The sequence below is a fragment of the Echeneis naucrates genome, chromosome 3 (genome assembly GCF_900963305.1).
Source record: "Echeneis naucrates chromosome 3, fEcheNa1.1, whole genome shotgun sequence".
Classification (NCBI taxonomy): Eukaryota; Metazoa; Chordata; class Actinopteri; order Carangiformes; family Echeneidae; genus Echeneis; species Echeneis naucrates.
Window position 1 is genome coordinate 12400176 of NC_042513.1, and position 15288 is coordinate 12415463.

The following is a 15288-nucleotide window of genomic DNA, read 5'->3' on the forward strand; positions in this document are numbered from 1 at the left end:
CGTTTCCCTGGTGATGTGCTGAGCGGCGCCCTCTCGCGGCCGGAGGTGAGCGGGCCGTCGCCGCCACAGAGCAAGAAGAGAAAAATGGCGGACCTCAGGAAAATCTGTCCTGAGACTTTGCCCTGTCGTGTCAGCTGTCCACGAAAAATGTCGCATCGTGGGAAGCTTTTCATCCTCCTATGTGCTCTTGTGGTGGACTCTGCGAGAGCGACGACTCATTGGGTTGTCACAGAGGATGGAAAAATCCAACAGCAAGTATGTCAGCTAGCTAGCTAGCGCTCACGGCTAGCTTGAGCAGCTACATATTTTTTTCTCAGCGTCACCAAAACCGTTTTGTGATGTGACTTGATTTTATTTCTTTTTAATCGAAGTAGCTTGTCTGTACCTAGCATGGCTCGTTTATCACCTTCGGCAGTGTATCATACCATGAGACAGTAGCATTAAAAGTTGTTTTCTTTGGCTGAGTCAGTTAGCTCAAAACAGCTACCTAAAACTGTCCAGATCGTAAAGTGATCGGGGTGAAGATGACCAAATTCTTTTTGACGTGTTTACGTCCGCCATTGAAATCGCGTTCAGTGTGTCAAAGTTTACGTTAATCGTATTCTCGGTCACTTTAATGTATAAACAGGGTTACTGTCCCATGTACCGGGCGGAAGAGAGTTTACACAAATGTAATGAATAGTTGGTCAAGACATGAATGACATTATTAGTCATTTCCAACATGTGTCAGTACTGTTTTTAATATGATGTCCCTGATAGATCAATAGAGTCTCCCCCTCACTGAGACTCAAATGAACATGCATGCTGTATGATCTATCTACTAAACGTCACAACTTTTGTTTCAGGTTGACTCTTCTTTAAATCTGAAGCATCCACATGACGTTGTGATTTTCATGAGGCAAGAGACACGTGTTAACTACCTCAAGAAGCTGGAGGTGTGTGGGGTTCCCATTGTCAGTGTCATGTGAAGGCTGTTTTCAAAGTGTGTTCGTGCTTTCTCTCTCTTAACAACTACAGAGTTACAGCGTAACATGTTCTGTATGCACTCATGCACAAACCTTTTTTTTGTGTATTCACCTGCTTACTGATCAATTGTCCTTGGTTATTGATGAACAGAAGCAGCTGGTGGCACAGAAGATTCACATTGAGGAAAATGAGGACAGAGACACAGGGCTAGAACAGAGGCACTACAAAGAGGATGCAGATTGCATTATGGCTAAGGTACCACTTGGGGACCTGGACCTATACGATGGCACTTATATCTCATTGGAAGGCAAAGACATTAGGTAAGTTCTCATTGAAAAATTACCTTTGCTGGGATCCATATTCCCGGTAAAACTTGTAAACTATAAACAGGAGGATGTAAAATCCTCATCAGTGACCCTGGTTCCGTTTCAGCTGATGTCATTCCCCACTCTCTCCCCCCATTTCCTGTCACTCTTCTAGCTGTCCAATCAAATACAGACAGAAATTTACTTTCTAGAAAGTAATAAAATTATTGTGTGTGTATTGACTCTTTCTTTCATTACAGTGAACTTTTATTTAAAAAAATTTTTCTCACCTCTTCTCCTTCCTGTAGTCCCGAAGACTTTGTGGACTCCCGGCTAGTTCTGCCCCCACATCTAGAAAAACCTGACTGTGCAAAAGTGTTTGAACTACCTTATAGTATACACGCTTTCCAACATCTCAGGGTGAGTAAGGTCAAACCTTTTTGGATAATTGTGACCTGGAGATCAAAAGAAGTCTATGGGGATAGAAAGGGTATATTCCCTGGATTCCCTGAATTGGACCCAAGGGTTGGAATCCCTGCAACGAGGAGAAAAATGTGAATGGGGAGCACATCCATGGGAGCAGTGTCCTTAAGCAAAGCAAGTGACCCTTAAATGTTCCCTTGGTTACTTCCCTCTTCTCATGGTGTTTTCCACCTGCTTTTAGTCTGTGTGTTCACTGCCCAAAAAGTGATTCAAAACAGGGTTCAAGAGTCCAAAAGATGACAAACAGTGCTCTCACACTCAAATTTTTCACATTTTGTAATGTTGCAGTTTCAGTGATTGTGTAAATCTATTTCCCCTTATCAGTTTACATTCATTACACCATAATGACAAAGTGAAAATGGGAAATGTTTTTTTTTTAATTGCACATTTACTAAAAAATGAAAAATGTAGCTCTGGTGCCCCCCATTTATCTTGTAAACAGACTTGGATTCTATCTGAATGCAAAGATTATTTATTTGCTCAGTCTGCCACGCCAACCTTATCAAATAAAATGCAGTGGTGAGTGTTGTAATTATCTTCAGTTTTGACCCATAGAACTTAATGTGAATTACAATCTGAACTCTGATAGTGGAGGCAATTGCATGTCAATAAATTAAATCCCAGTTGCTCAGTTAAGGAGGCTTAATAAACTGGTTTTGTTTCTGTGCTCTTTGTAATTTTATCCCCAGGTTGCCTTCAAGTCTAACCGCAATTTTATAAGTAAGCCACTTGGTAAAGATTAACAGGGGTTGGATGGAGGGAGAGTACCAATGAATAAAACTGATATCTTGAACTCCATCTCATTGTCATCTGTGTATTTATGTCATTTGGTTATTACGAAGTGTGGTGAGCAGCACATTTGCATATAGTTCTAATGTACTCTTGGCATTGTATGTTAGTTATCTAGTTGTAAAATACTTGGGGATTTTACTCAGCCATGCTTTGTGTTTGATGAGGTGGTAAAATTCTGTCTCATGACTGACTCTTCCCATTTTTTGTGTTTCAGGGTGTGCAGGAGAGGGCAAACTTAACCTCCCCTCTTCTTTCTAAGGAAGATCCCATTTTTAGTTCACTATCTCATAAACTAGGCCGCAGTGTTGATGAGGTGGGTCATCGCATCCATCAAGGTTTACTGAAGGTAAGGCCTGCCTGTACAACTCTGCCGTGTGAAACTGCTTCCTCTTTGTAGACAATGGACAAAAAATGGGTTGTGTGTTTCAACGTCCCCACTTATTCAATTCAGAGGAAGCAGTTCTATTGCAATGGAAAAGCAAGGCAAGTATGTGTGTGTAATGGTTACTTTTGTGTTTCATTTTCACTGAAAAAAATCCAAATGTGATTCTTGATGGTTTTGTACCAAAGAAACGTACATGCAAAATGCTACTATTGCAGCCATCATTTATATTTACCTATATCTCCCTTCCTTTCTGTCGGCATTAACCAGTCAGTTAGTTTTTGAAGACGGTCAATAAAAGCCCATGTGCCCTTGATCCATTTTCCAATGCAGAAATACTATGCAGGAGGCCTGATTCACTTAAACTGGTTCCTTAGAAGCTTAACAGTGAACACTGCATGACATGGGCACATATTTATCATTGTGTTTTCTAGAATTCGTCGTCCTGGGTGCTGTACAACATGGCATCATTTTATTGGCGTATGAAGAATGAGCCTCAGAGGGCAGTGGACTGTGTGGTACGCGCTCTGCATTTCTCCCCAAGGTACTGCCAGGTTGCCAGTAACCCAATACAGTAGTTTTATGTCTAGTATTATAAGACTACTCCCAGGTGTAAACATTCTCCTGATCTGTGTGTGTTGTACTTTTAGGCAGCACAAAGATGTAGCCCTGGTCAACATGGCCAACATCCTGCACCGGGCTCATTTCTCAGCAGATGCGGCGATTCTTGCTCATGCTGCCCTCGACCTCACCTCAGATCTTCTCACCAGCCACTATACCCTAGGCAACATTTATGCTGTAAATCAAAGAGTAATCTTTTGACCGCTGTATATACTGTTGTATGTCTAAGCCTCAAACAAATACTTACATCTTAATATCACCTCTATTGTTTCCTTCATTTGCCAACTTCAAACTATGTATCAATAGTGTGTATTTAACTAAGGCAGAAGTGGTTACAGTTTCCTTATTATTATAATTTTTTTTACATTTCCCATTGGTCCTTATTTTTTTTTGGTGTTGATATGATATTAATAATTAATTGAGAAATAACAGTAACAATAACAATAACAGTTTTGTTTTTTTGTTTTTTTTTTTGTGGTTTTTTTTTTTTTGGTTTGTTTGTTTGTTTGCTAGTTTTTTGAGTACCACTGTACTACTGGGACAGTAGCTCACAGGAGATGCATACTTAGCGGGTTTGCAGACTTATTGATGACGACTTTTGCTATCTTGCTGCCTGTAGCTGAGTTTCAGGTTTTCCAAAAAACACAAGATTGAATTAAGCCCTCAAATATTTGTATCTTACTGGTCAGTGTATATAAAAGCATGTGTTAACAATCTAAGACTGAAAAATAACATTGTATTTGGAAAGTCTTAACATGTGTTTTTGTATCAGTGTAATTTTTCAAACAAATCAGTGTTTGACCACTCATATCCATAACATGCACGTATCCTTTTCTTTGACTGTCTGGCCAGATGCTCGGGGAATACAACCACTCAGTGCTGTGTTATGAGCAGGCACTGCAGGCCCAGCCAGGCTTTGAACAGGCCTTGAGGAGGAAGCATGCTGTGCTGTGTCAGCAGAAGCTGGAGCAGCGTCTAGAAGCCCAGCACAGGTACGCAACACTCACATGTATCAGAAGGACACTAATAATAAACTTTGAGCTTGCTGATCTGAATTGGCTTTTTAATAATTGTTAAAAATGTTCTTTATTCTTAGATTTAAAATATCATTCTTTGAAATGGTCATTTCTTCAGCAGGATGATACAATGGTAGCAATCTAAGAACTTAACCTAAAGTTCCCTGCAAAGAAAATAAGAGTACCATTCAGTATTTGTTGGATATTTTTAATGGTTACATTCATTCATTCATCTTCTTCTATGTATGTGTTGGGCAAAGGCTGGCTACACCCTTTACACTTCGCCAGTCCATCACAGGACCAACAGGGATGAACAACCACTCATACTTGCACCTAAAGACAATTAAGACTCACCAATTAACCTAAACATGCCTGTCCTTGGACGGTGGGAGGAAACCAGAGTACCCGGAGGAAACCCACACAGGCACAAGGAGAATATGCAAACTCCACACATAAAGGCCCCAGGAGCCAAACCTGTGACCTTCTTATTGTGAGGCGACAGTGCTAACCACTATGCCGCTGTGCTGCCCTTCATGATTACAATAAAACCAAAATACTTTTCCCTCTAAAGAGATATTCTTGTTGCATTTAAACCCCTCCATGTGTGTAAGTAATAGAACAGTACCCAGAGCTGGCAGAGAGTCAGTGCTTAGTTCATGGATGCAGATACCTTCCTATGTTTTACTGCCAACTGCTCTGTTTCCCATCCTGATTTTTGTAGATCCCTGCAGCGGACGCTTAATGAGCTGAAGGAGTACCAGAAGCAACATGATCACTACCTTCGCCAGCAGGAGGCACTGGATAAACACAAGCTGCTGCAGGAAGAGCAGATCCTGCGCAACATTATCCATGAGACCCAGATGGCCAAGGAGGCCCAACTTGGTAGTCATGCACTACAACTACACTAGAGCATGATAGAACTAATCCCCACTTAGAATAACCGCTAAGCGGTGCAAGTTGTCTTAGTCTCAAGAGTTCACGTGATCAATTTCTTTAGATTTTTATCGTGTTTGTTTTTTAGATTTGCTTTATATGTATATATACATTTTTTTAAGATGAAATATAATTTTTCACATCAATAGAGACACTAGAGAAACGGAGTGAGATAATCTACCATGTGTTCTACAGTGACATTGTCAGTATTGTGGAGTTGGGATAAATGTGATTGTACAGTGCCTTAGCATTCAAGGTTCTTCAAAATATATTTTGTTGTGTCATTCTACCTTAAGTCATCATAAATGTTGTTACACTTATGTCCTTTGATCTTGAAGCCTGCCAGATCCTGACTATTATGTGTCATACCAGGGAACCATCAGATGTGTCTTCTGGGTCACCAGCAACGCAGCCTCTACTGCCCCTTCGACCTGCCTGTGCGTTATCACCGTGGTGATCTGTTTGAACATGTCCAATACGTCCAAGTGAGTCTGAGCTATTACATAATAGGATTTTTATAAGAAAGAGATAATTATCTATATTGATGTTATAGTTTTCAGTGGATATGAACCAATAGCAATTTAAAAATGTCAAGCCATTATTCAGCAAAATCATCTGCTAGTTTTTGTGTGTCAGTTTTTTCTGTGTTTCTCTTGGTTAGTTTGGAGAGGAAGTGTCAGTGGCATCCAGCGTGGCACTTGTGTCAGAGCGCAATTCCAACCAGACAACCGCCAGTCCCCAGCTTCATCCCTCTGTGTCTGGAGACCAAGACCCTGCTGCTGCCCTCTGGGGCAATCGACAGGATTATGCCCAGGCAATAATTCAAATTTTTTTAATATGAAGTCTTTATTTGGCCCTTTATTTGCCTTTTTGTTCATATCGTATTTATTACTTTGGGCATTACACCCAATTCAGGCAATAACAAAGCTGCCAACATAGCTGCCTTTTTCAACCTCTTTTTCTCTCATTTTGTAAAGGGGATGGTCTCATAAATGTATGTCTCATATATGATACGCACAGCATTATAGGGTTAATCTTTGAGATTAAGTATATATCTTTATGACATTTACATTAAATTAATGCTAAGATAACATTTTGGAGCCTTGAAAACTGAAGATTCTTTGGAATTGCTATGAAACACAGACACTAATGAATCCATTTATTTCCATCTTATCTATTTACTCTCAATAACACAGACGAAAGACTTGACTGGTAATTTTCAAGGACAAGAGTTGTTGAAAGCATGTTTATCTTTAGGATATACAGAGGATTTTGTGGCCTCAAAGGACTGAGTGTGCTCATGAGTATCCAACTGTTCCCCCTGCTCACCTGCTCCCAACCTACTACCTTCCACCGGAAACTCAGGCCCTCAGGTTGGTACACATAAACACTAAACAAATGTATGTAGCAGGTTCCTACCAGCAGCATAGCAACATTCCTCAGTGATTTCAATCAAAACTACACCACACTATCAAAGCAAAGGATACAGTTTCATAGTTAAGCGTGAGAAGGGTGAACTATGCCAGGAAAAAAAAAAAAATCTGAATTTCATTAAAATTACTAATGTGTGTCTTCAGCCCAGTGGCATCTCTTCTCTATGAGAAGAGCAGTCTTCCTCAAACTGTAGCTCTGCCGGACTGTGGTCCCACTCCCCAGCCATACCCAGCCCTTCTGCCAGCCTCACTAGACTGGCTGCTGGAAGAAAAGGAGCTGCCAGATTCCTTTGCCTCCCGGGTATTTGTGTGCTTCTTTCTTTAAGGGTTTGTTTGTGAGTTTGTGTAGTTTGAATAGTAAACTGATTGTGAACTGAAGAATACTCAGTTTTGAATATGTAATTTCTACGTGTGATTACAGATTCTGCAGTTACGCAGTGGAGGATGGACACTGGAGCAGATTGGCTCCAGAGTAGCTCAAGCTATGAAAGATGTAAGTGAATTCACTCATTCTTATGATCTGAAAGCACAATTTATCTCTGAAACTGTTGAAAAATGACTGACAGTGTTATTTTGCAAAGAGTGGCACATTACATGTTTCTGTCTTTTAATGACCGAGTCTCATTTTGCCCAGTTATATCATTTTGTTAAAAAAAATCTCTAGATTTTGGAATTTGATCATAATTCCTCCTTATTCAACCCACCTTAACTTGCTTTAGGTTTGTGTGTGTGTGTGTGTGTGTGTGTGTATGTGTATGTGTATGTGTGTGTGTGTGTGTGTGTGCCACTGGGCTGAAGACACACATTAGTGTGTGTATGTATGTATATAATTTATTTTTTATTTATTTTTTTATTATGTGTGTAGGCCAACATACCCCACTGGCAGGTCCACAACGAGGCAGCTCTTTTCTGGCGGGCCAAAGGCAATGGCAGCCGTGCCCTAGAATGCCTGCGCCAAGTGCTGAGTTCAGCTCCGCCTTCCCATAGCCACTTGCCCCTCACCAACGCTGCTAACTTGCTGCTACACCACGGCTTGACCACCCACGCACAAACACTGCTGGAGCAAGCATTGGAACTGAATGCATCAGAGGTAATTACCTTCAAAAAGTTGCGCACACACACACCTTTATGTGGACTTTACAGTTATGTTAAATGCAGCTCTAATGGCGCAAATGGTGCTGCTCTTTGCTGTATATCATATCACTGTATCAGTATCACATGTATGTACAGTATCACTGTATCAGTATTGATAAAAAGTCAGCAAGATCTTGGCAGTCATCTCAGTTAATCTCCTCACATAAACAGGTTCAGCTTATTTTAAAACACTTCAGTTCTATACTTGGACATCAGAGATACCCTGAGGATATGTGAAGTGTGTCTGGAAACAATGATACACTGTCTTTTTGTCAATCAGAGGTCTGAGGCAACATGCAATTTTATATATGAAAATAATAAATATTTCAATTTCAATTGAAAATTTTACATGCACATTCTTCACATTTGAACCCAAAGAGGCAGATATGTGTGGCCCATAAATGTGCACAAGTTAGCAAAGGCTGAAATCAATAGGGAACATTTCCATTGTATAATTAAGTCAAGCCTTGAAAAAAATTATGGACCTCTTTGGATGAAAGGGCCCAGTGAGGTGGCCATAAGTGGTTATAATGCATAAAATGCATGTTATCAATTATACCAATCCGGCAACAACAGGTTGAGAATATTGTGCACAATTAGTCTGTAATAAATTACTTAACCTCATTCTTGCTAAAAACATGTGGTCTTGAAAAAATATGACTAATTATATCCACATTTTGCCCATCAGCCAATGTTGCTTTGTTTTGTTTTTCTCAGCCACATACTCTGCTCAGCCTGGTGAGCGTGCAGTTGGCCCAGGGCAATGTGACAGGTGCTTTGGCCTTGTTCCGCCACACTCTGGAGATGGCCCTTTCCTCCTCCTCTTCCGTCTCATCCTTTGCTGGCTGTGAACAGTGTCGTACCAGCCTACCTCTGCTGCGCTGTCTGCAGTTCTACCCCTTCCTTTATAACCTTTCACACCGACAGCCCTGTTCACGTGAGTAACTCGCACAAACATATAGTTTTATTTTACTGTGGCTCTGCATGACTATTCTATTCTCATTACTAATATTTTCCTTTTGAAAGGAGTTTTCCTCTTGTTTATGTCAGACTTCAATTGAACTATGAACATAAGCATAACCTGGGAGAAAGTTAGGGATTCACTAACCCTAACCCTAACCCACTAACCCTAACCCTTGCTAAGAAAAACCTGAGTTTGTTAAAATTAAACCTCATGCTTAATTACTTAATCAGCATTTTGACAAAAGCACATACAGTCATGATGAGGAGAAATCTCGCAGCTGCATAGCCGGGAAACAGATGGACAGTGATTAGTTCAGTCAGAATGGTTGTTTGTCTCATTCTTGTTTATCTGCAAGTCAATGCGATAGACTTGGCAACCTCTCGAAGGCATACTTCACCCAATGTAAACTGGGATTTGCTCCAGGACCCCCACAGTAAAGGTTGCTGCTAACAGCCTACATGTTATGGGCTATTCATAAATTGTGCTAATGTGCCATTTCCAATATCAACTTTGTCCTTGGATGATTCCTGTGTCGGACATAGCACTATAGTCACCTGAAAATTTGTATTTTAGTTGTATTTTGTATGAAAGATGACATTTTTTTCCAAAGCATTCAATTCAAAGTTTATACTACTCTGCAAATCTCATCGTGTTTATCAAAAGTGATAAGAAAAAATTATTTTACAAAGCTGTTTCATCACAGCATGCAATTATTGTTTTGCGGTTCGCTGAACTCTGCCAATTGGCTGCGTTGAACTGAAAATTATCAGTGGACTCTTCATGCACAAATACTCTGTGGGCCTTACACTCAGAAACCCCCCATGCGGTCCTTTGAAGCTGCAAGCGTGCATGTGAAAAACAAGTAGTGTGTTGTGCTTCTGATGTGAACAGAGACTGCACCTGCTTTTTTATTCATATCAGGGGGAGTGAAGAGAAAAGTGCTTTGAAGTGGAGAAATTTTGCCACTCAATAATTTAAGCTGCAGAAAATAGCTGATTCCAAATTTAGAAGGGTCTATATTTTATTCGCCAAAGCTAAATATTGCTCCCATAAAGCACGCCGAGTACATGAGGGCACACAAGCACTTATAAAACACACTCCCACCTTAGGTTGGGGCCAAAATTTAAATATGCGCAAAAATTGAAACATTTCTCATATTAAATTCTTTTGTGGCTGGCTACAGTTCATCCTACATGTTTGATCCTTTTAGCAGTATTTCTATAGTCATATGAATGGTAATAATGTGGCTTGTCATCTTTTTTTTTTCCCATAGATGTGGAAAAACAAAAAGGCATACATAGATTCACATTTTTGGACTAAACCTGATAAATCTTGTGTTTCATTTCTTTGTGCTATAAATATTGACCTTTCTTCAAGCATTTACTGCAAAGGCAGCAAAACACCTCTTGACCTCTAAAAAGAAATGGCCTGCATTATGTTGAAGGCAATAAAACACAAGAAATCTCCAGCCAGGCATCACGTTGATAATGATGATCAGTGTAAACCTGCTTGTCTTATTATCACAAATGTTGTATAAAACCTGCCACTTTGAGGCCTCGTATTTCCAAATTTGTCCATGCCAACTTGATACTTTTATTGTTTTTCTATTTATAATAATTATAATTTTTTACTGAATTAATGTTCAATTCTGCATGCAGTCCATGGTTCAGCCTCAAGCAGCACAATGTAGTGCAGTATTGAAAATTCTGAAACTCCCTCTCCGAAGTAGATTGAGACAGTGAATGAAGACCATTGAGTGTAGAAACACAAAAATGGAAGAACTGAATTGTATGGTAAATCTGCAAGCTGCTCTAGTAACTTATCAGTAATGACATGAGTACATATTTCCCAATGCAAGAGTGTAGCAATTCTTTAGAATGAATCAGAAAACAGGCTTGAAGTAAATCATCAGCTATAATTCCCCTTCGGACTTGTGTTGATCCAGAGGGTGCTGCCTGCATGGCTGAGGACGACCTTGGCATACAGCTGGAGTGGGAGGGCAGTGAAGAGAAGCAGGATGCACCAGCCGTTTCTGCAATGGAGGACTCTTTGCTCTTCGAAAGTAAGACTATCACAATATTGAAACAACCACAAATGTACATTTCATTGTAGTTTTACACATGGTCCCAATTAGGACTGCCTTCAGAAAAGAGAACACTGTATGCTATATATAATGCTGTTTGCCATTTTTTTAAATGATCATGTCATGACTGATGACAGCAATAACTCATTCTGAGCTCCGAAATCTGAGGAGTTCAATGTCCTGGGGTTAAATGGAATAGCATTTTCTTCACTGGCTTGCTTGGCCTACTTTGCTCTCTCCCAATAGCTCTAATGTAGCTCATTGCCACTGTAATCAAACTCTTTCATTTCCCACCCCACAGAGGTCATCATGGACAGTAATGGGTCAGATGAAGCTACTGGGCAACACCAGGCTTCTCCCTCTACCTCAGGAACGGCTAAAGTGGCAACCCCATTTGGAGGTGGAGGAGTCGAAGGAGAGGAGGAGTGGCAGCTGAAGGAAGACCTGATGGGAGCTTTTGAGGGAGCGCTGGATGTTGGAGGCAAACGAGGAGACCTACAAGGTATCAGGGTTCTCAAGAATGACCGTGTCATGGGTGCTCGTGCCGGCAGTGGGCCCTGCTTTGGTAACTGTGAGGATGATGAAGGAGCAGAGTGGGTGAGTGAGATGGCATAATCGCTACACTCAATCAGATACCGTTTGGGTGATGTGCCTGAAGTGTGTGTAGCTGAGGCAGATTCAAGTGTAAAAGCCTCTTTTTTTTTTTTTTTCTTTTTTTTTTTTTGTTGTTGTTGTTGTTAATCAGATCACCTTCCAGGTGAAGCGGGTCAGGAAGGCTAAGGTGGATGGGACAGAGAGTGCTGCCAGCTCTGATGACAGCCAGAATGTGGACCCACTGCCTGGAGCCCACTCAGTTTTGGAGATCAGTGGGCCAACTATTCCATCCCCTGGACCTTCAGGTACAACATAGATTTCCATTTTACTCAGAATCCCACAGAGATATTGAACTTAACTCAACACAGACATAAATGCTCACAATCTCTGTGTTTGTGGTCAGGTCGCTGGAGGGACTACTCAAGTCTTGGTTGGCCTGGGCCTGAGGAATGCCAGCGAACACGAAGAGTCGACCTCACCACTGTTGCAAGCACCTGGTTGGCTGTGTCTGCCAAGAATATTGAGTAAGGCTTTCCCTGTCCTGAGCGTATTCTCATCATCTTTGTCTCATATTATATATCAGCAGTTACAATGCGTTTTAAGACTGATTCATGCATGATAATATTATACCACTTAGAATCTTCATCACACAACAATCAGAGAATCCAGTTTTTATTCTTTTTATTAATTTACTTTTACTATCTAATTTTTATTTTAATTTTTTTTTCCTGGGCCATTTCTTTTCAGCATCACAGAGCACATTGATTTTGCCACTCCACTGCAGGAACCAGCTGCTGAACCTTTATGCAATGCCAACTTAGCTGCCAGTATGCACACCCTTGACCACTTGGCTGGGGTGGCCAATCGTGCCGCCATCCACTACACCGGAGAGAGTCAACTACGTGAGGTAGGCTGAGACAGAAGCCTTAGATCACGGGAAGTATCACTCACCTTCGCCCTTTCTAAAAAAGGTTTTTGCAATCAACACTGATGATATTCTCATCCAAATAAGTTTCAGATTCACTGGTTATTTCTATAAACCGTGTGTTGTATGAATTTGCCAACTTAATGTGAGGGGGAAAAAAAATCTTAAAATCCACAACAGGTGAAGATAATTTATGCTGAGTGTCACTCCAGATGCAGTGTGACTCAGTGTAACATCATTATTAAAGAATCAGCACAAGCTCCACTTTGTCTAATTTTTTAATCACCCCCAGGTCCTGCAGAACCTTGGCAAAGATAAATTCTCCCCTCAGTCCTTTGAGCAGGTGGGCACACGCATCGCTAAAGTACTGGAGAAGGTAAGAGACAGTCAAGAAAAAGTTTTCTCCAAACTCATTCAGGGTCTATAGGTGCAACATGAGTCAAATGAATATGAGCAAGGCACAGTGAGCCTCCTTCTACTTAAACTGGTTAATTTAGTTTGGTCTATAAATTTCTTCTGTCACTGTCAATTTTCTCCACTTTGAAGAATTTTGTGGAACCAAATAATACCAGTCATTGCAGACTGTTTCATTTTCTCATGGAATAAAGAGGGGAAATGTCAATAATTAGGGATGGGAGCCCTCAACACTAAATGTCTCCTCAGGGGTATCTCAGAGTCACTGAAGGCTCCTCTGTGTCATGGCCGCTTACAGTATTCTGAACTTGATCTCACAGTTTGTTGCAGAATTTATTAGCAGTTAGCCCCAACTATTTCACTTTTATTGTCATGAGATTTGATTTTCCTGAAACTGTAGAATCAGACATCATGGGTATTATCCAGCATGGCTGCACTGTACTGGAGGGTGAAAGGTCAAGGCAAGAGAGCCATCGACTGCCTTCGACAAGCTCTCAACTACGCTCCCCATCACATGAAAGTAAGTCACCCCCCAGCTGTTTCCAACATTTAAAATACTTAGTATCTCTACTGTATAAAGGCTTGTTTCAAACACAAAAAATAGTGATATACATTCTTTTGTCCTCCTGAATTGTAAACCAGGATGTGCCGCTCATCAGTTTGGCCAACATCTTCCAGAATGCTCGGCTATGGGAGGACGCCCTTACTGTCGCCCGCATGGCTGTAGAAATTGCCCCGCACTTTGTTGTGAACCACTTTACCCTTGCCAACGTCTATATAGCAATGGTAATTTTTCTGTTATTATTTGGTCATTGCTTGTTTCATGGTCACATGCTCTCCAGTCTCTCTAGTGATAGGATGTCAAGTGTTCTCGAAGAGACCTGTTTGTTCTTTCTGGTCATGACAGGAGGAGTTTGAGAAAGCCATGCGCTGGTATGAGTCGACACTGAAGCTGCAGCCAGAGTTTGCCCCCGCCAAAGATCGACTGAGAACCATTCAGTGTTACCTGCTCACCAAGAGGGAACGCCGTCAGCCCTAAAATACTCTACCAATTTGATCCGAAGAGTAATCCACGATCATGCACACACTAGATAAAGAACATGCACTCGTCTGACAACCACAGACAACATGCACAGAATAAAAAAAAAAAAAAAAAAAACCTGGTTAAAGGTGCGGTATCAAGATTCATATCCAGAAATAGACAGCTTTCTCTCTTTGAGATGCAACTTCCCAAGGAATTAGGAAACGTCTCAGACTACAACTGTAGATACTTTTGCCCCACAACTTATCTATTAAAAGCAGGAACTCTTGTTATCTAACAATCAAGAAGTTAAGAATGTCAAAGTCTGTTTTCTTTTCTAGGTTTGCAAAAATGGAACTGGGTGAAGGCTGTAAAGTTCTAGTTAATACGTCTGCAATGTGTTGATCTCAGTATTTGCTAATTGGAAGAATAGCTCACACTTTCCTTATTTTCATATGTTAATATGGCATCTAAAGTAAAGGAAATACAATATATTGTTCCATCCTTCAAAGGAACAAACACAGTACAGCCTGGAAATGGTGCCATGTTTTAATTTACCATTTTAATTGGGATTTTTTTTAATGATGTTATACAGTATTTGCTTAAATCTTTGCTGAGATGGTAAAGAATGTGCTTCTCAAACTCAGAGGTTAAATGAGCACTATAAGCACTCACTATTTCTGCCTCTTGAAACAGATGGGAATTCTCAGTTTTTGCACTTTTTCTTTATCATTCCTATTTATATGGGACCTACAGACTTTGATTATGCTCCAAGATAATTTAAGTACAAAAGAGAGAAAATAAAATATGCTATTACATTTGCTTCTTAACTTATGGAAATCATCAGGCAGGAAAAAAAGATTTGCCATTGACCATTTATTAAAAAAAAAAGAAAACTCAAGTGGAATCTGTATTAAATGTACAGTATTAAAGGCAATATTTGGAACAGTTCTTTTTTTTCTCCATGGGAATAAAAAAAGACCAAAGTTTGGACTCTTTGAATCCTAAATTAATTCTTTGATGTATAATTTCACTGTTCCCAACCACATATGAATCCCTGATCAAAAATGGACAAGTATTAAAATATGATTTTTCTTCCAAAGATTTTAGAGTCGACCAAATGGTGGCACTGTCCAGTCACTGTTAAAATTGGTGAGATGCAGCTGGCAGGCAGCAAGCGCATACTTTTAAATCCAGTAATTGTGACAGCAGGATTATTTAA

General features: G+C 40.4%; 1 protein-coding gene across 1 annotated transcript; it reads left to right on the plus strand.

Annotated features, from left to right (window-relative positions):
• The first annotated feature begins 62 nt into the window (after positions 1-62).
• Positions 63-14984, plus strand: ttc17 (tetratricopeptide repeat domain 17). The gene is made up of 25 exons (XM_029499033.1): positions 63-255; positions 846-935; positions 1117-1286; positions 1580-1691; positions 2761-2892; positions 3363-3472; positions 3579-3726; positions 4402-4541; positions 5287-5447; positions 5871-5983; positions 6160-6312; positions 6756-6871; positions 7076-7232; positions 7353-7424; positions 7797-8021; positions 8783-9002; positions 10975-11091; positions 11414-11709; positions 11858-12011; positions 12110-12230; positions 12454-12613; positions 12924-13007; positions 13446-13565; positions 13688-13831; positions 13953-14984. Exons 1-25 carry the CDS (start codon positions 85-87, stop codon positions 14082-14084), a joined length of 3618 nt encoding a protein of 1205 aa, XP_029354893.1. The 5' UTR covers positions 63-84; the 3' UTR covers positions 14085-14984.
• Positions 14985-15288: the final 304 nt, after the last annotated feature.